The 19,909-nt window shown below is 36.3% G+C and overlaps 1 protein-coding gene across 22 annotated transcripts in view; it reads right to left on the bottom strand.

Annotated features, from left to right (window-relative positions):
• LCORL (ligand dependent nuclear receptor corepressor like) overlaps window positions 1–19,909 on the bottom strand; it is a 196,543-nt gene that overhangs the window by 51,991 nt on the left and 124,643 nt on the right. For 20 of the 22 annotated variants that reach the window (XR_014263897.1, XR_014263898.1, XM_082462599.1 and 17 more), the window contains one exon: window positions 3,146–3,397. Coding sequence is in view for 20 of the 22 variants with exons in the window: in XM_082462599.1 (XP_082318725.1) it covers window positions 3,146–3,397 (252 nt within the window). In the remaining 2 variants the exon portion in view is untranslated. Of the gene's footprint in view, window positions 1–1,523; window positions 2,581–3,145; window positions 3,398–19,909 lie in introns of those variants that run through there. The other 2 variants (XM_082462610.1, XM_082462612.1) reach the window with 2 other exon arrangements.

Below are 19,909 nucleotides of genomic sequence, written 5' to 3'. Positions count from 1 at the left end.
TACTATATTCAATTTGCCAACATTTTGTTTAGAACTTTTGTACCTAGGTTTGTAAATAAGACTAGCTTGCAAATTTTCTTTCTTTTGCTATCTGTGCCTTGTTTTGATAAAGATTATATCAATATTTCTCTCTTTTCTATTCTTTAAAATAGTCTGTAAAAGATAAGACTTATCTGCTGCCTTAAGGTTATATAAAGTTACCTGTAAAACCATTTGGGATTAATAATTTTATAGATTTATAGGTCAGACAATCCATAAATTATCTACATTATTTATGGCTAGATTATCTACTGGGTTTACAGATTACAGCATCTAATTTGAATAAAATAACTCACAAAATGAACAAATGGCTTAAATGAGTATTGTTGCAAAATTACAGAGTGAGAATAATGTGAAAAAAGTAAGCACTAGCAAATAATAGACAAACAAAGGCAGAACTAATCCTGCTACTACTAGTATGAGCACTTTATTAATTATACTATAAGGTATGAACAGTGAAGTCAGTCCAAAAGTTTTTTTAGTTCTTAAGAAACCATTTGAAATAAGGATTTATACCTTGTATTATTACTAATGAAAACACTCCAAAGTCTACATTGTGTAATAAGATACTGGGGGTGAAGTCACCACGATTAGCAAGACATTTAAAAATTGTTTATAACATCTTTATTTCAACCTTAAAAATTTTAATTTGTGGAAATATTAGTACATATAAGGTACTGGTATGTATAGATACACACATACATGTGCTACATTAAAAAAAAATTTGGTATGCAAGTAGACAAAGTTAGAGCTTACCAATCTATACCACAGCAGAATAGTTTTATAAAAGAAAATCTGATTTGTTACTCTCTGCTTAAAGAAACCTAGCAGCTTTCTACGGCCCTAAGAAAAGTCAAAATCCTTAATATTTCCTACATGGCTTTCTCACAATCTTACCCCTACCTATTTCTTTAGCCTCACCTATTACCATTCTCTCCCTTGCTTTATACACTACAAGCCACACTAAACTAAATGACTTTTCAGCCTCAGAATGTTCACATATATATTTGTGCACTTTGCCTAGAATATCAAAATAATTTAAATAAGTAACTACATTACTTATTTTCTATATATACTTGGGTCTGCCTTATTACTTAAATTCATAGAATCACAGAATGTAAGGACTGGAAATTTACTTTTAAAATGTCATCTATTCCAACCACTCATCTGATGCTTTTTTTTTTTTTTTACATTATTTATTTATTTATTTATGGCTGTGTTGGGTCTTCATTTCTGTGCGAGGGCTTTCTCTACTTGCGGCAAGTGGGGGCCACTCTTCATCGCGGTGCGCGGGCCTCTCACTATCGCAGCCTCTCTTGTTGCGGACGGAGCACAGGCTCCAGACACGCAGGCTCAGCAACTGTGGCTCACGGGCCTAGTCGCTCCGTGGCATGTGGGATCTTCCCAGACCAGGGCTCGAACCCATGTGCCCTGCATTGGCAGGCAGATTCTCAACCACTGTGCCACCAGGGAAGCCCCATCTGATGCTTTTGAATGCCTCTAATGATAAGGCAACCAGGGAATCATTATCCCCTTTCCCCTTTAAAATAATGTCTGATCTTTAGAAATATTCTTTCTTATATGGACCTGAAATCTGTTTCCACCTAACTTCTAGGTAGTGATCCTAATTCTACTCATTGGGCCATTCAGAGAAAGTTCAGTCCTACTTTAGTGCAAGAGCCATAGAAATATTTACAGGTAACTACCATGTTACTTCCAAGCCTTCTCTTCTGTGGTGGTAGGGAACAGGAGGTAGAGAGTAGGGAGAGACTAATGTCTGAGTATCTTTTATGAGTTGGTTACTTTATATTTAACTTTCATATTGCTCCAATGAGTTTGTTATTATTATTGCCAAGTAACAAATGAGGAAATTAAAGCTCTGATAGGTAAAGTTAACTATTCATGTAACTTAAGTAGCAGAGCTGGGATTTCAACCACAAGTCTGTCACAGATACCAAAGCCTATGTTTTAGTCTCTTTAGAACACTGAACTGCCTCCCACAAAGGAGAAGAGATATAAGAGGGTATGAAACATGGAAAAGCAAGACAAACAAAAATTCTAAAAATCCCATGCTTTCTAACTTCCAAAATTCAATGTATTGATATATTTTTGTCCTTAAGACTTGTATCAAAATCATCTTCAACATTTCTTTCTCTGTCTTATAACCTACCTAATTATTATCTCAAATTTCTCAGATCTTACTACATAAATAAACTCACACAACCTACAATTAGGGAAGCAAAAAGAGAAAAGTATTTCCATATTTCAGCCTCCCTCAATTTTAATGTCTTACACATTGAAAAGATTATCTTCTTTAAACACTGACTAGTGTACTCTTCTTTACAGCCTCCAACACCACACTGCCTTCTGCAATCAAACTTAATGCTGACACTTTTTCTGGCTTTGAGGCCTGACAACACTATCCTTAACTTGTATTAACAAAAGCCACTTGTTCTCTCTTCTCCAGGCAAACACTTGTTTGGCATCCTCCACAAGCACTTTAAGGTCTTCCTTCTTTTCCTCTGAGAATCACAACTCTTCCTTCAATTAACAATTAGATAAGACCAATACAGCCTCATCATTCATGCTTCTTAGGAAAAATGTTATCTCCATGTAGTTAATTATATTATATTTATCACATGCATTAACTTTTCTCTTTCCCTAGTTAGATTATAAACAATTGAATACAAATCATCTATTTCTTTCTATTTTTCACCTAAGTGCAAAAAACTGAACAGCAAGTGCTTAATGAATGTTCTCAGCTGTACATTACAAAAATACATTTTTATCATATATATCTTTTTATTTGTACACTTTCCTTTTAGGTTGCTTGCTAGAATTCTCTCACCATACACTTTATTGTGAAAAAACATTGAGAGAAACTCTCACTTCCAGTTTTATAAACAAAGTCAAATGTAATACAAAAGCTCTAATTTAACACTTCTCTCTAGTCCATACTACATAGGTTAATTACAAGTAATATTACTTCTAAAGTAAATTTCTCTGTGAATATAAGGTTATATATATTTAGAAATACTAAAACATAAAATTATATATCACACACACACATAAACACACATACCACACACATACACACAAATCTTACCTTGCTGAGTATTTTGTTCTTGCATTCGATTCACAGTGAGGTCTAAGGGGCCTTCCTGCTCTTCCTGAAGGGAGTTTTCTGCTTGATTCATTTGGATACTCTTACATATTAGACTTGGTCCAATTGAACCATTTCTATTCTCTTGAATTTTACCACTTTTTGAAATATACTCAATTGCAAACTGACGTATCATCTTTTTCATTAATTCCTGAGCAACTAGGGGAATGTTAGGATCACAGTTCTGAGGCAGATCTAGGGAAGAAATAAATATAATAAGAATTAAAAAAGAGAATGCAAAATACCGATGTTTAAATTTATCTTAATTACAAATTAATGATTTCACAAGTCTCAGATTCGGTCCATAATTGCGAATGGTTTCTAGGACTTAGCAATAAAAACCTTGTTGGTTTAATTAGTATTATGAGAATATATCAACCCCAAACTTGGCATTTTTAATTGTTTCTTAAAAATAATTATTTTTGGTCCCAAACTAAAATATAAACAACTAGACATAAAAACAGACAGCTTATTTTCAGAGTTTTAATTCAAATGTATTCTACAAGATACTAAGACACTTAGTATGTGAACATAAATTGTATATATAAGTAAAGTAACCAAGCAAGTTTTAACCTAATAGAGTAGGTATACACATTAACTATTAAAGAAAATATCTAAACTCTGTAACTATTTATTACCATTAATTCTTCAATTCTGTCAAATGTACACTTCATATATAGCCTAAATGTCATCAAGGATTTTTTTCTTTTTTCAACTTTTCATATTGAGAAATTTCAATCAGAAAGAAAAAAATAAAGAACACTACAATGACACAGACAGCCTCTATCAAGATTCAAGAATTGTTAGCATTCTGCCACATTAGCCTTCTTTTTACTTTTATTGGTTTGCAGAACTACCGGAAAGTAAATTGCAGAATTATGAGATTTCACTCTTAAATATTTCAGTGCACATCTACTAAGATTCCCCTATAAAAACAGCAGTACCACTATTGAGGGTCTTAATCAGTCCTTGGTCCCAAAACATGTTGGTCAGCTACAACCAAAATAAAGAACAGCAGTCATATACAATTCTGCTTGAAACCTGTACAAGAGGTAAAAACAATTGAATGATTTTATAAGAGGTGTGGAATAAAGACAGACCACTTATAAACACAGTATATAATAAGTAATAAAGAGTTTTGATATTGGATGGTGGTGGCTTTTTTCACACACACACTACTGGCCTCACCCCAATCCTTTTATTTACTCTGCTCCTTCAGAGGCAGAAAGATTGCTGAACTAGGAAGGATGACTAAGTGTATTTGGTTAGGCTCCATACTTCTTCCTCTTAGAAGTGGGCCTACTTCTAGAGATAATGGGTTGGCCAAAAAGTTTGTTTGGGTTTTTCTGTAAGATGTTATGGAAAAACCCAAACGAACTTTTTGGCCAAACCAACATGCTCCTCTGCTCCTTAAATGCCTCAACTCTTACCCAGGCAGATCAGTGCTGTGTGAATAGGCCTGACCTGATCCTGGGCTGTCTGAGACTGAAGGGTTGAGTCTCCTTAGTTTTGGGGTTCAGTATTAGCTGGAGCAATTGTCTAAGAGATGTGAAGGTAAGTCCTCCAACTAGCAACCACTTTTATAGATCCATGATTCTAAAATGCAAGAAGATTAGAAAACATACTATTTAAAGGTGAGGAAAGGCAACAAAACTACCTCCACCATGACCACCACTGTATCTGGTAGCAAAATGTGACCTCAGCCGACATCAATCTGTTTACGGTCCTGCAGAAATATCAATATATTTGATCACAGGGTGCTGTTTTGGACCTGCTGGAGATGTTACATAATAAACATCTCTGTTACATTAGCTCTTTCAAAACAAAGAACGTTGAATTCTGAAAAAACATTTGAGAAGGGATTATGGGCCTATAAAAAAAGTAACATTTTAGTCCTCACATTTATTCTTTGTTTAGAGCCCAGTAGGGAAGAGAGGAACTATTTGTTTCTGAGTACTAGAAAAAAAGATTTGGCTATACAGTTGAGCACTGAGCAACATGGCGTTTGAACTGCGGGGGTACACACAGACATGGATTTTTTCCAATAAATACATACTACGGTACTGCACAGTCCATGGTTGGTCAGTCTGTGGATGTGGAACCCTGAGTACAGAGGGCCCGCTGCAAAGTTAGACTCATTTTTCACTGTGCAGAGGGTCAGTGCTCCTAACCCCCACGTTGTCCAAGGGTCAACTGTATATATCACATGCCTGTGGCTCATTTATTTTATAACTGGAGGTTTGTACCTCTTAATTTCCCCCTTCACCTATTTCATCCCCCAACACCCCTCCCCTCTGGCAACCACCTGTTTGTTCTCTGCAACTATGAGTCTGTTTTAGCTTAGTTTGTTTTTGTTTTGTTTCTTAGAGTCCACATATAAATGAGAATATACAACGCAAGAAATATGGTCAATAATACTGTATTAACTTTGTATGAGGACAGTTGCTTACTAGACTTATTATGGTGATCATTTCATCATGCATGCAAATGTGAATCACTCCATAGTATACCTGAAACTAAAATAATATTGTATGTCAACTATATTTTAATGAAAAAAGAAAGACTTAGCTATAGATTGAAATCTTAGCCATCTTCCTGAATTCAGGCTAGTTACATACCCCTCCGTGTTTTAGTTCCTCTGTTCATAAAAATGGAAATGATAATAGAACCTTGGAAGTCATAATAAGTCTTGCTTACAGGATATTTTAAAGTTCTATGAGATTGTAGATAAAATACTGAACTCCTGTACTTGTCATTTTAATAGCTGACATTTACTCCACTGTTATCTTAGCTTATAGTGAAAATAACAAGAGAAACAAAAAGATGCAGGCTGAGCAGTTATCTTTTATGTAAATCATAAAATGTCAAATAAGTAAATATATTAACTAACTAGGTTAATATGTAAAATTATTAACTAGCTGGGAAAACACAAAGGACATAATTTCTAAGCCCATGTGATATACTGTGCTCCAGAATAGTTAATATTAGCACATGTAACCCAACTAAAGTGATCTGTATCAAAACGAGAAATTTCCATGTTACACATAAGGATTCCCAATTTATACCATTTCTTGATTTTTACTTCCAGGAATCCCTGAAGGCATCTGTGAACACTCTTTTCCATCTTTTTTCAAACCTAATCTTGCTTTGAATTGTGTGTTAAAAGGAGATACTGATTTACTTCCAGGTATTTTGGTTAATTATCCTGTAATGTATTGGCTAATATCACTTTATAAATTCAAAATAATTATATTTATCAAAAAACCACAGAAATATGATCAGACATATCATGTGACTAGGGCTATACTTTAGAGTTGAGTTTAGAGCTAAGTTTAAGGCAGAATAGATAATGCTACTTTATTCTATTCATCTACTCAGTTTTTGTTTGTTTATACTGGGAATAAGTCTGTGTGTGAGACCAAAGGACTTGGCAAAAAACAAACAAACAAGATAAAAAAGAGAAAGACAAAGAAAATGCTGCTCAGCTGCTGATTAGTGAGACTACTAGAATACTTGTGCAAGTTATCATAACTATAAAAAAAAATTGAGTTAAATAAAGATCTAGGCCAGGGATATAAACTCAGATGGTTTCAAAATTCAGGCAACTAACAAACACTGGGCTAGAAGAGAAAATATGTTGCCAAATGGAAATAGTATGCCCCCAAGAAGACAGAAATAATTTATTTTTGCCCTATCTCTTCATTTTCCAAATTTAACTAATTCAAGAGTTTAGGCAAGTTGTTTGTGGTAGCCAGATTCAAGATGGTCCTTAATGATTCCCACTCCCACCTCCTGGTTTCCAGTGTTGTGTAGTCCCTTCCACATTGTATCAAGGGTGGAATGTATGATTACTAATAACATACTGCAGAAGTGTATGTCACTTCCAAGATTAGGTTATAAAAGAATATGGTTTCTACCCTGGATACTCTGAACACTGGTGTTCGCTGTGACCCCCACCCACACTATTCTGTCCTCTTGCTCTCTCATCACTCACTCTGGAGAAAGCCGTACTGTGAGCGGCACTGAGGAGGCTCACAAGGAGAGGAACTGAAGTCTCCTGCAAACAGCCAAATGACTGAACTTGGAAGAAGATGCTCAAGACCAATCAACTCCCAAATGACTGAAAAGGAAAACAACACAGCAAAAGTTATGTGATGAAGCTAAAGCAGTGCTTAGAGAGCAATTTACAGCAATAAACACATATATTAAAAAAAATTCAACCCAATAACCCAATAACCTAACCTTCCTCCTTAAGAGAAAACGAATTGAAAATTAAACCCAAAGCAAGCACAGAGAAGAAAATAAATAAAAAGTTAGGGCAGAAAAAAATAAGATAGAGAATAGAAAGACAACAGAGAAGAGCAATAAAACCAAAAGTTGGTTCTTTGAAAAGATCAAAAATTTGACCAAGAATAAAAACCAGAATAGATTTAAGTTTGTAAAATCAGAAATGAAGGAAGCAATATCACCATTAACATTAAAAGTAATCAAGAAATACTACAAAAAAAAAAAAGCTATACATCAACACATTAGATATCCTAGATGAAATGGCCAAATTCCTAGAAAGACACCAACTATCAAACTCACTCAAGAAGTAACAGTAAACACCTGGACCTGCAAGTAAAAAGACTGAATTAGTAACCAAAAATCTTGTCACAAAGAAAAGCCCAGGGACACACAGATTTACTGGTGAATTCTATTATACATTTAAAGAGGAATTAAAACCAATCCTTCACAAACTCCAAAACAAGAAATGAGGAAGGAACACTTCCCAACTCATTCTATGAGGGCAATATTAGCCTGATACCAAAACTGGACAAAGAAATCACATGAAAAGAAAACTACTAAACGAAATGAAAACTATCCAAAAATCCAGTTGACCCTTGAGCTACATGGGTTTGAGCTGTGCGGGTCCACTTATATGTGGATTTTTTCAATAGTAAATACTACAGTACTACACAATCTGTGACTGGTTGAATCTGTGGATGTGGAAATGCAAATACAGAGGGCTGACCATAAGTCATAAACAGATTTTCAACTGCATGAAGGGTCAGCCCCTATCCACCACATTGTTCAAGGGCCAACTCTCCTATCACACAGAAACAGGCAACACATAAAAAGGATTATACAACAAGACAAGGTTGTCCACGCTCACCACTATTATTTGACATAGTTTTGGAAGTTTTAGCCATAGCAATCAGAGAAGAAAAAGAAATAAAACGAATCCAAATCGGAAAAGAAGTAAAGCTGTCACTGTTTGCAGATGACATGATACTATATACAGAGAATCCTAAAGATGCTATCAGAAAACTACTAGAGCTAATCAATGAATTTGGTAAAGTAGCAGGATACAAAATTAATGCACAGAAATCTCTAGCATTCCTATACACTAATGATGAAAAATCTGAAAGAGAAATTAAGGAAACACTCCCATTTACCATTGCAACAAAAAGAATAAAACACCTAGGAATAAACTTACCTAAGGAGACAAAAGACCTGTATGCAGAAAACTACAAGACACTGATGAAAGAAATTAAAGGTGATACAAACAGATGGAGAGATATACCATGTTCTTGGATTGGAAGAATCAACATTGTGAAAATGACTCTACTACCCAAAGCAATCTACAGATTCAATGCAATCCCTATCAAACTACCACGGGCATTTTTCACAGAACTAGAACAAAAAATTTCACAATTTTTATGGAAACACAAAAGATCCCGAATAGCCAAAGCAATCTTGAGAAAGAAAAATGGAGCTGGTGGAATCAGGCTCCCTGACTTCAGACTATACTACAAAGCTACAGTAATCAAGACAGTATGGTACTGGCACAAAAACAGAAATATAGATCAAAGGAACAGGACAGAAAGCCCAGAGATAAACCCACGCACATATGGTCACCTTATTTTTGATAAAGGAGGCAAGAATATACAATGGAGAAAAGACAGCCTCTTCAGTAAGTGGTGCTGGGAAAACTGGACAACTACATGTAAAAGAACAAAATTAGAACACTCCCTAACACCACACACAGAAATAAACCCAAAATGGATTAAAGACCTAAATGTAAGGCCAGACACTATCAAACTCTTAGAGAAAAACATAGGCAGAACACTCTATGACATAAATCACAGCAAGATCCCTTTTGACCCACCTCCTAGAGAAATGGAAATAAAAACAAAAATAAACAAATGGGACCTACTGAAACTCAAAAGCTTTTGCTCAGCAAAGGAAACCATAAACAAGACCAAAAGACAACCCTCAGAATGGGAGACAATATCGGCAAACGAAAACAACTGACAAAGGATTACTCTCCAAAATTTACAACCAGCTCATGAAGCTCAATATCAAAAAAAACCCCAATCCAAAAATGGGCAGAAGACCTGAATAGACATTTCTCCAAAGAAGATATACAGATTGCCAACAAACACATGAAAGGATGCTCAACATCACTAATCATTAGAGAAATGCAAATCAAAACTGCAATGACATATCATCCCACACCAGTCAGAATGGCCATCAACAAAAAATCTACAAACAATAAATGCTGGAGGGGGTGTGGAGAACAGGGAACACTCTTGCACTGTTGGTGGGAATGTAAATTGACACAGCCACTTTGGAGAACAGTATGGAGGTTCCTTAAAAACCTAAAAATAGAACTACCATACGACCCAGCAATCCTACTACTGGGTATGTACCCTAAGAAAACCATAATTCAAAAAGAGTCATGTACCACAATGCTCACTGAAGCTCTATTTACAATAGCCAGGACATGGAAACAATCTAAGTGTCCACTGACAGATGAATGGATAAAGAAGATGTGGCACATATACACAACGGAGTATTACTCAGCCATAAAAAGAAACGAAACTGAGTTATTTGTAGCGAGACAGATGGACCCAGAGTCTGTTACACAGAGTGAAGTAAGTTAGCAAGAGAAAAATAAATACCGTATGCTAACACATTATGTGGAATCTGAAAAGAAAAAAAAATGTTTCTGAAGAACCTAGGGGCAGGACAGGAATAAAGACGCAGATGTAGAGAATGGACTTGAGGACACCAGTAGGGGGAAGGGTAAGCTGGGACGAAGTGAGAGAGTGACATGGACTTATATACACTACCAAATGTAAAATAGATAGCTAGTGGGAAGCAGCTGCATAGCACAGGGAGATCAGCTCGGTGCTTTGTGACCATCTAGAGGGGTGGGATACAGAGGGTGGGATAGAGGTGCAAGAGGGAGGAGATACGGGGATATATGTATATGTATAGCTGATTCACTTTGTTGTAAGGCAGAAACTAACACACCATTGTAAAGCAATTATACTACAAAAAAGATGTTAAAAAAAAAAGGATTATATATCAAGACCAAGAATCCCAAGAATACAAGGTTAGTTCAACATATAAAAACCAATCAGGCAATGTAATATAATGTATTAATAAAGAACAGAAGCCACATAATAATCTCCATAGATGTAGAAAAGCACTTGATCCCTTTTCATGATAAAAACAACGAACAAACTAGGAATAGAAGGAAACTACCTCAATCTACGAAAGAGCATCTATGAAAAATCTACAGATAACGTCACACTTAATGGTGAAAGACTGAAAGTTTCCCCCATAATATCAGAACAAGAGGAGGACATATGCTCTCACTACTTCTATTCAACATGTACTGGAGGTTCTAGCCAGTGCAATTAGGCAGGAAAAAGAAATAAAAGTAATTTGGATTGAAAAAGTAGAAATAAAACTCTCTTTATAGATAACATAATGTTGTATATACAAATTTGTAAGGAATCCACACACACAAAATTTTAGAACTAGTAAGTTCAGCAAGGTTACAGGATGCCATATCAATATATAAAAATCAATTTTACTTGTATACAATGGCACTAAACAATTCTAAAAGGAAATAATTAAGAGAATAATTCCACTTACAACAGTATTATGAAGAAAACACTTATAGGAATAAGTTTGACAAAACATAAATAAACAGAAATACATCCTGTGTTCATGAACTGGAAGACGTAATATTGTTAACATGATAATAACTCCCCAAATTGATCAACAAATTCAACACAATCCCTATCAAAACCCTAGCTGGCATTATTGTAGAAACTGACAAGCTGATTCTAAAAAGCATATTGAAATACAAGGAATCCAGAATAGCCAAAATAATCTTGAAAAAGAACTAAACTGGAGGATTAGCAATTCCTGATTTCAAAACTTACTATAAAGTATAATAATCAAGCCTAGGTGTTAATGTCCTAAGGACAGACATATAGATCAATAGAGTAGAACTGAGTCGCAAGATAAACCATTAATCCATTTTTGATAAGAGTACCAAGACAATTCAGTGGGGGAAATAATTGTCTTTTCAACAAACTGTGCTAGGACAACTGGATATTTACATGCAAAATAATGAAACTGGACCTCCACCTCATACCACATAGAATAATTAACTCAAAATGCACCAATGACCTAAATATAGGAGCTAAAACTATAAAAATCTGAAAGAAAACATAAGTGTAAATCTTCAAGACCTTAGATTAAGGCAATGATTCCTTAGATTAGACACTAAAACACAAGCAACAAGAGAAAAAAATAGATATAATGAGTTTGATTAAAATTGAAAACTTTTGTACTTCAAAGGACACTAAGTGAAGAGAGTCCACAGAATAGGAGTAAATATTTACTAATCACATGTCTGATAAAGGTCTACTGTCCAAGTATATAAAGAACTCTTATAATCCAACAATAAAAAGACAAATGCCCAAATAAAAAAACAGCATATGATTTGAGTAGACATTTCTCCAAAGAAGATATTACTAATGACCAGTAAGCACATGACAAGATGATTAACATCATTAGTCTTTAGGGAAATGCAAATCAAAAGCACAATGAGATACCATTTCACACCCTGAAGGAGAATTATAATAAAAAATGCAGATAACAAGTGCGAGTGAGAATGTGGAGAAATCTGAGTCCTCATACATGGTGGGTGGGAATGCAAAATGGTGCAGCCATTTTGGAAAATGTATTTTGAAAACACATTAAAAAATGTAAACATAGAGTTACCATATGACCCAGCAAATTCCACCCCTAGGTATATAACTAAGAAAACCGAAAGCATATGTTCAATCAAAAATATGTATGAATGTTCACAGCAGCATTATTCACAACAGCCAAAAAGTAGAAACAACCCAAATGAATGTCAACTGGTGAATGTATAAATAAAATGTGGTATATCCATACAATAGAGTATTATTCAATCATAAAAAGAAATGAACTGACGCATGTTACAACAAGAATGAACCTCAAAAACATGCTAAATGAAGGCTGCATGTAGTGCAATTTCATTTATATGAAATGTTTAAAAGAGGCAAATCTACAGAGAGAGAAATCTATTAGATTAGTGGTTGCCAGAGCCTGAAGAAGAGTAAGAGAATGATGAGTGAGTGTTCATCTAGTAATGGGTTTCTTTTTTAGGGTGAAGAAAATGTTCTGGAATCAGAGAGCGGTGATGGTTGCAAAACTTTGTTAATGAGTGTATTAAAAACCACTGAATTTTATACTTTAAAAAAGTGAATTTTATAGTATGTGAATTATATCTCAATTAAAAAAAATAGGAAGAAAGGATAAATTAGAAAGTGGAACTTACAGCCCAGAGGGCAGATTCAAGAGCCATAAAGAATTTTTCCTTAAGATCTAATCGAATAACTTCCAACCTTTTTCCCAGCTGGACTGCAGGATTGCTATGGAACAGGGACCCCTGTGTGCACCCCATTTCGCCATTTTTTTGTTTGTTTGTTTGTTTCTTTTTTTTTTACTGCATGTTCTTATTAGGCATCAACTTTATACACATCAGTATATACATGTCAATCCCAATCACCCAATTCAGCACACCACCATCCCCACCCCACCACAGTTTTCCCCCCTTGGTGTCCATATGTCCGTTCTCTACATCTGTGTCTCAACTTCCGCCCTGCAAACCGGCTCATCTGTACCATTTTTCTAGGTTCCACATACATGCGTTAATATACGATATTTGTTTTTCTCCTTCTGACTTACTTCACTCTGTATGACAGTCTCTAGATCCATCCACGTCTCAACAAATGACTCAATTTCGTTCCTTTTTATGGCTGAGTAATATTCCATTGTATATATGTACCACATCTTCTTTATACATTCATCTGTCGATGGGCATTTAGGTTGCCTCCATGACCTGGCTATTGTAAATAGTGCTGCAATGAACATTCGGGTGCATGTGTCTTTTTGAATTACGGTTTTCTCTGGGTATATGCCCAGTAGTGGGATTGCTGGGTCATATGGTAATTCTATTTTTAGTTTTTTAAGGAACCTCCATATTGTTCTCCATAGTGGCTGTATCAATTTACATTCCCACCAACAGTGCAAGAGGGTTCCCTTTTCTCTACACCCTCTCCAGCATTTGTTGTTTGTAGATTTTCTGATGATGCGCATTCTAACTGGTGTGAGGTGATACCTCATTGTAGTTTTGATTTGCATTTCTCTAATAATTAATGATGTTGAACATCTTTTCATGTGCTTCGTGGCCGTCTGTATGTCTTCTTTGGAGAAATGTCTATTTAGGTCTTCTGCCCATTTTTGGATTGGGGTGTTTGTTTCTTTAATATTGAGCTGAATGAGCTGTTTATATATTTTGGAGATTAATCCTTGTCTGTTGATTAATTTGCAAATATTTTCTCCCATTCTGAGGGTTGTCTTTTCGTCTTGTTTATGGTTTCCTTTGCTGTGCAAAAGCTTTGAAGTTTCATTAGGTCCCATTTGTTTATTTTTGTTTTTATTTCCATTACTCTAGGAGGTGGATCAAAAAAGATCTTGCTGTGATTTATGTCAAAGAGTGTTCTTCCTATGTTTTCCTCTAAGAGTTTTATAGGGTCCAGTCTTACATTTAGGTCTCGAATCCATTTTGAGTTTATTTTTGTGTATGGTGTTAGGGAGTATTCTAATTTCATTCTTTTACATGTAGCTGTCCAGTTTTCCCAGCACCACTTATTGAAGAGACTGTCTTTTCTCCATTGTACATCTTTGCCTCCTTTGTCGTAGATTAGCTGACCATAGGTGCGTGGGTTTATCTCTGGGCTTTCTATCTTGTTCCATTGATCTATGTTTCTGTTTTTGTGCCAGTACCATATTGTCTTGATTACTGTAGCTTTGTAGTATAGTCTGAAGTCAGGGAGTCTGATTCCTCCAGCTCCGTTTTTTTCCCTCAAGACTGCTTTGGCTATTCGGGGTCTTTTGTGTCTCCATACAAATTTTAAGATGATTTGTTCTAGCTCCGTAAAAAATGCCATTGGTAATTTGATAGGGATTGCACTGAATTTGTAGATTGCTTTGGGCAGTATAGTCATTTTCACAATGTTGATTCTTCCAATCCAAGAACATGGTATATCTCTCCATCTGTTGGTATCATCTTTAATTTCTTTCATCAGTGTCCTATAGTTTTCTTCATACAGGTCTTTTGTCTCCCTAGTTAGGTTTATTCCTAGGTATTTTATTCTTTTTGTTGCAATGGTAAATGGGTGTGTTTCCATAATTTCTCTTTCAGATTTTTCATCATTAGTGTATAGGAATGCAAGAGATTTCTGTGCATTAATTTTGTATCCTGCAACTTTACCATACTCAATAATTAGCTCTAGCAGTTTTCTGGTGGCAGTTTTAGGATTCTCTATGTATAGTATCATGTCATCTGCAAACAGTGACAGTTTTACTTCTTCTTTTCCAATTTGTATTCCTTTCATTTCTTTTTCTTCTCTGATTGCCGTGGCTAGGACTTCCAGAACTATGTTGAATAATAGTGGTGAGAGTGGACCATCCTTGTCTCGTTCCTGATCTTAGAGGAAATGCTTTCAGTTTTTCACCATTGAGAATGATGTTTGCTGTGGGTTTGTCATATATGGTCTTTATTATGTTGAGGTAGGTTCCCTCTATGCCCATTTTCTGGAGAGTTTTTATCATAAATGGGTGTTGAATTTTGTCAAAAGCTTTTTCTGCATCTATTGAGATGATCATATGGTTTTTATTTTTCAATTTGTTAATATGGTGTATCACATTGATTGATTTGCGTATATTGAAGAATCCTTGCATCCCTGGGATAAATCCCACTTGATCGTGGTGTATGATCCTTTTAATGTGTTGTTGGATTCTGTTTGCTAGTATTTTGTTGAGGATTTTTGCATCTATATTCATCAGTGATATTGGTCTGTAATTTTCTCTTTTTTGTAGTGTCTTTGTCTGGTTTTGGTATCAGGGTGATGGTGGCCTCATAGAATGAGTTTGGGAGTGTTCTTTCCTCTGCAATTTTTTGGAAGAGTTTGAGAAGGATAGGTGTTAGCTCTTCTCTAAATGTTTGATAGAATTCACCTGTGAAGCCATCTGGTCCTGGACTTTTGTTTGTTGGAAGATTTAAAATCACAGTTTCAATTTCATTACTTGTGATTGGACTGTTCATATTTTCTGTTTCTTCCTGGTTCAGCCTTGGAAGGTTATACCTTTCTAAGAATTTGTCCATTTCTTCCAGGTGGTCCATTTTATTGGCATAGAGTTGCTTGTAGTAGTCTCTTAGGATGCTTTGTATTTCTGCAGTGTCTGTTGTAACTTCTCCTTTTTCATTTCTAATTTTATTGATTTGAGCCCTCTCCCTCTTTTTCCTGATGAGTCTGGCTAATGGCTTATCAATTTTGTTTATCTTCTCAAAGAACCATTGTTTAGTTTTATTGATCTTTGCTATTGTTTTCTTTGTTTCTATTTCATTTATTTCCGCTCTGATCTTTATGATTTCTTTCCTTCTGCTGACTTTGGGTTTTGTTTGTTCTTCTTTCTCTAGTTTCTTTAGGTGTAAGGTTAGATTGTTTACTTGAGATTTTTCTTGTTTCTTGAGGTAGGCTTGTATAGCTATAAACTTCCCTCTTAGAACTGCTTTTGCTGCATCCCATAGGTTTTGGGTCGTCGTGTTTTCATTGTCATTTGTCTCTAGGTATTTTTTTATTTCCTCTTTGATTTCCTCAGTGATCTCTTGGTTATTTAGTAACGTATTGTTTAGCCTCCATGTGTTTGTCTTTTTTACGTTTTTTTCCCTGTAATTCATTTCTAATCTCATAGCGTTGTGGTCAGAAAAGATGCTTGGTATGATTTCAATTTTCTTAAATTTACTGAGGCTTGATTTGTGACCCAAGATGTGATCTATCCTGGAGAATGTTCCGTGCGCACTTGAGAAGAACGTGTAATCTGCTGTTTTTGGATGGACTGTCCTATGAATATCAATTAAATCTATCTGATCTATTGTGTCATTTAAAGCTTCTGTTTCCTTATTTATTTTCATTTTGGATGATCTGTCCATTGGTGTAAGTGAGGTGTTAAAGTCCCCCACTATGATTGTGTTACTGTCAATTTCCTCTTTTATAGCTGTTAGCAGTTGCCTTATGTATTGAGGTGCTCCTATGTTGGGGGCATATATATTTATAATTGTTATATCTTCTTCTTGGATTGATCCCTGGATCATTATGTAGTGTCCTTCCTTGTCTCTTGCAACATTCTTTATTTTAAAGTCTATTTTATCTGATATGAGTATAGCTACTCCAACTTTCTTTTGATTTCCATTTGCATGGAATATCTTTTTCCATCCCCTCACTTTCAGTCTGTATGTGTCCCTAGGGCTAAAGTGGGTCTCTTGTAGACAGCATATATATGGGTCTTGTTTTTGTATCCATTCAGCAAGCCTGTGTCTTTTGGCTGGGGCATTTAATCCATTCACGTTTAAGGTAATTATTGATATGTATGTTCCTATGACCATTTTCTTAATTGTTTTGGGTTTGTTTTTGTAGGTCCTTTTCTTCTCTTGTGTTTCCCACTTAGAGAAGTTCCTTTAGCATTTGTTGTAGAGCTGGTTTGGTGGTGCTGAATTCTCGTAGCTTTTGCTTGTCTGTAAAGCTTTTGATTTCTCCATCAAATCTAAATGAGATCCTTGCCGGGTAGAGTAATCTTGGTTGTAGGTTCTTCCGTTTCATCACTTTAAGTATATCATGCCACTCCCTTCTGGCTTGTAGAGTTTCTGCTGAGAAATCAGCTGTTAACCTTATGGGAGTTCCCTTGTATGTTATTTGTCGTTTTTCCCTTGCTGCTTTCAATAATTTTTCTTTGTCTTTAATTTTTGCCACTTTGATTACTATGTGTCTCGGCGTGTTTCTCCTTGGGTTTATCCTGTATGGGACTCTGTGCTTCCTGGACTTGGGTGGCTATTTCCTTTCCCATGTTAGGGAAGTTTTCGACTATAATCTCTTCAAATATTTTCTCGGGTCCTTTCTCTCTCTCTTCTCCTTCTGGGACCCCTATAATGCGAATGTTGTTGCGTTTAATGTTGTCCCAGAGGTCTCTTAGGCTGTCTTCATTTCTTTTCATTCTTTTTTCTTTAGTCTGTTCTGCAGCAGTGAATTCCACCATTCTGTCTTCCAGGTCACTTATCCGTTCTTCTGCCTCAGTTATTCTGCTGTTGATTCCTTCTAGTGTAGTTTTCATTTCAGTTATTGTATTGGTCATCTCTGTTTGTTTGTTCTTTAATTCTTCTAGGTCTTTGTTAATCATTTCTTGCATCTTCTCAATCTTTGCCTCCGTTCTTATTCCGAGGTCCTGGATTATCTTCACTATCATTATTCTGAATTCTTTTTCTGGAAGGTTGCCTATCTCCACTTCATTTAGTTGTTTCTCTGGGGTTTTTTCTTGTTCCTTCATCTGGTATATAGCCCTCTGCCTTTTCATCTTGTCTATCTTTCTGTAACTGTGGTTTTTGGTCCACAGGCTGCAGGATTGTAGATTTTCTTGCTTCTGCTCTCTGCCCTCTGGTGGTTGAGGCTATCTAAGAGGCTTGATGGGAGGCTCTGGTGGTGGGTAGAGCTGACTGTTGCTGTGGCGGTCAGAGCTCAGTAAAACTTTAATCCACTTGACTGTTGATGGGTGGGGCTGGGTTCCCTCCCTGTTGGTTGTTTTGCCTGAGGCAACCCAACACTGGAGCCTACCTGGGCTCTTTGGTGGGGTTAATGGCAGACTCTGGGAGGGCTCACGCCAAGGAGAACTTCCCAGAACCTCCGCTGCCAGTGTCCTTGTCCCCATGGTGAAACAGAGCCACCCCCTGCCTCTGCAGGAGACCCCCCAACACCAGCAGGTAGGTCTGGTTCAGTCTCCCCCAGGGTCACTGCTCCTTCTCCTGGGTCCTGATGCGCACACTACTTTGTGTGTGCCCTCCAAGAGTGGAGTCTCTGTTTCCCCCAGTCCTGTCGAAGTCCTGCAATCAATTCCCACTAGGCTTCAAAGTCTGATTCTCTAGGAATTCCTCCTCCTGTTGCCGGACCCCCAGGTTGGGAAGCCTGACGTGGGGCTCAGAACCTCCACACCAGTGGGTGGACTTCTGTGGTATTAAGTGTTCGCCAGTCTGTGAGTCACCCACCCAGCAGTTATGGGATTTGATTTTACTCTGATTGTGCCCCTCCTACCGTCTCACTGTGGCTTCTCCTCTGTCCTTGGACGCGGGGTATCCTCCTTGGTGAAGTCCAGTGTCTTCCTGTCTGTCGATGACTGTCCAGCAGCCAGTTGTGATTCTGGTGCTCTCGCAAGAGGGAGTGAGAGCACGTCCTTCTATTCCGCCATCTTGGTTAATCCCTCTGCCCTTCCATTTCGCCATTTTTGAACAAGAGTGTTTACAGTGGTTATCCTATGCCTGTCCTAACATTGTATGTTGGGTGTGTGTGGGCAAGTAATTTGCGTTTTTACTTTCAAAGGTCTACAGATCAAGAGAAACTATATTTGAAGTGCTATACCAAAGGAACTACACTCAAGGAACTTCATTTGTATCTGAAACTGCGTTAGATAACACAAGTGTGGTCTCTGAGATGATGTTTTAATAAGATAAGACTTTTGGAGGTCTTGGGCAGGGGTGAGTGTATTTTACATTTGGGAGAGATGTGAATCACCAGAACCAACTGATTCCAACTTCCTTGTATTCACTCCTTTGTTTAGTATTCTTCCACACTCATAGGTAGCATATAATGCTATTATTTACCTAGAGAGAGAGATGCTCTTAGGACCAATCTAAGAATATCTGAGTAGGTTGTCTCAATTATGAGACTGTCAAAGTGGAAAATATTGGTCACTAATCCAACAAAAATTTTAAAGACCAGGATGATGGTATTTTTCTTATCTTCTCTTTCTCCAAAATCCATTTCCCGTCTCTCCATGTTTGATATGTATTAACAATTAATACTTATACAGCACTTTATATAACATGAAGAACTCTGACACATGGGTATCATTTAATGACAAATATCATATTAGTGTAGATAATGATATAACGAAAGGTAAGAAGGAAAGCAAAGTTCTACAGAACCACGTATGGTGTACAGTTATTGCCCTTGCCTTCTATTCTTCCCCAGATATGGTTTTCTAAAAATTTCAATCTACAGAAAAGTTGAAAGAAGAGTACAATGTACTTCCACAAAATTTTACCTCTATAGATTCAACAACTATTGACATTTTGTGTCATTGGATTTACATATAAACTCACACACACAGGTTATTTATGGGTGAAGCATTTGAAAGTTGCAGATATCATGAAGCTTTAACTCTACTTGAGAAAGAAAGAACAAGAACATTATGATACATAACTATAATGCCATCATCCCT

Source organism: Balaenoptera physalus, assembly GCF_965194825.1.
Source record: "Balaenoptera physalus genome assembly, chromosome: 5".
Taxonomy (NCBI): Eukaryota; Metazoa; Chordata; class Mammalia; order Artiodactyla; family Balaenopteridae; genus Balaenoptera; species Balaenoptera physalus.
Note: the sequence above shows the minus strand (reverse complement) of the source record. Positions and strands in the feature narration are given on the sequence as shown.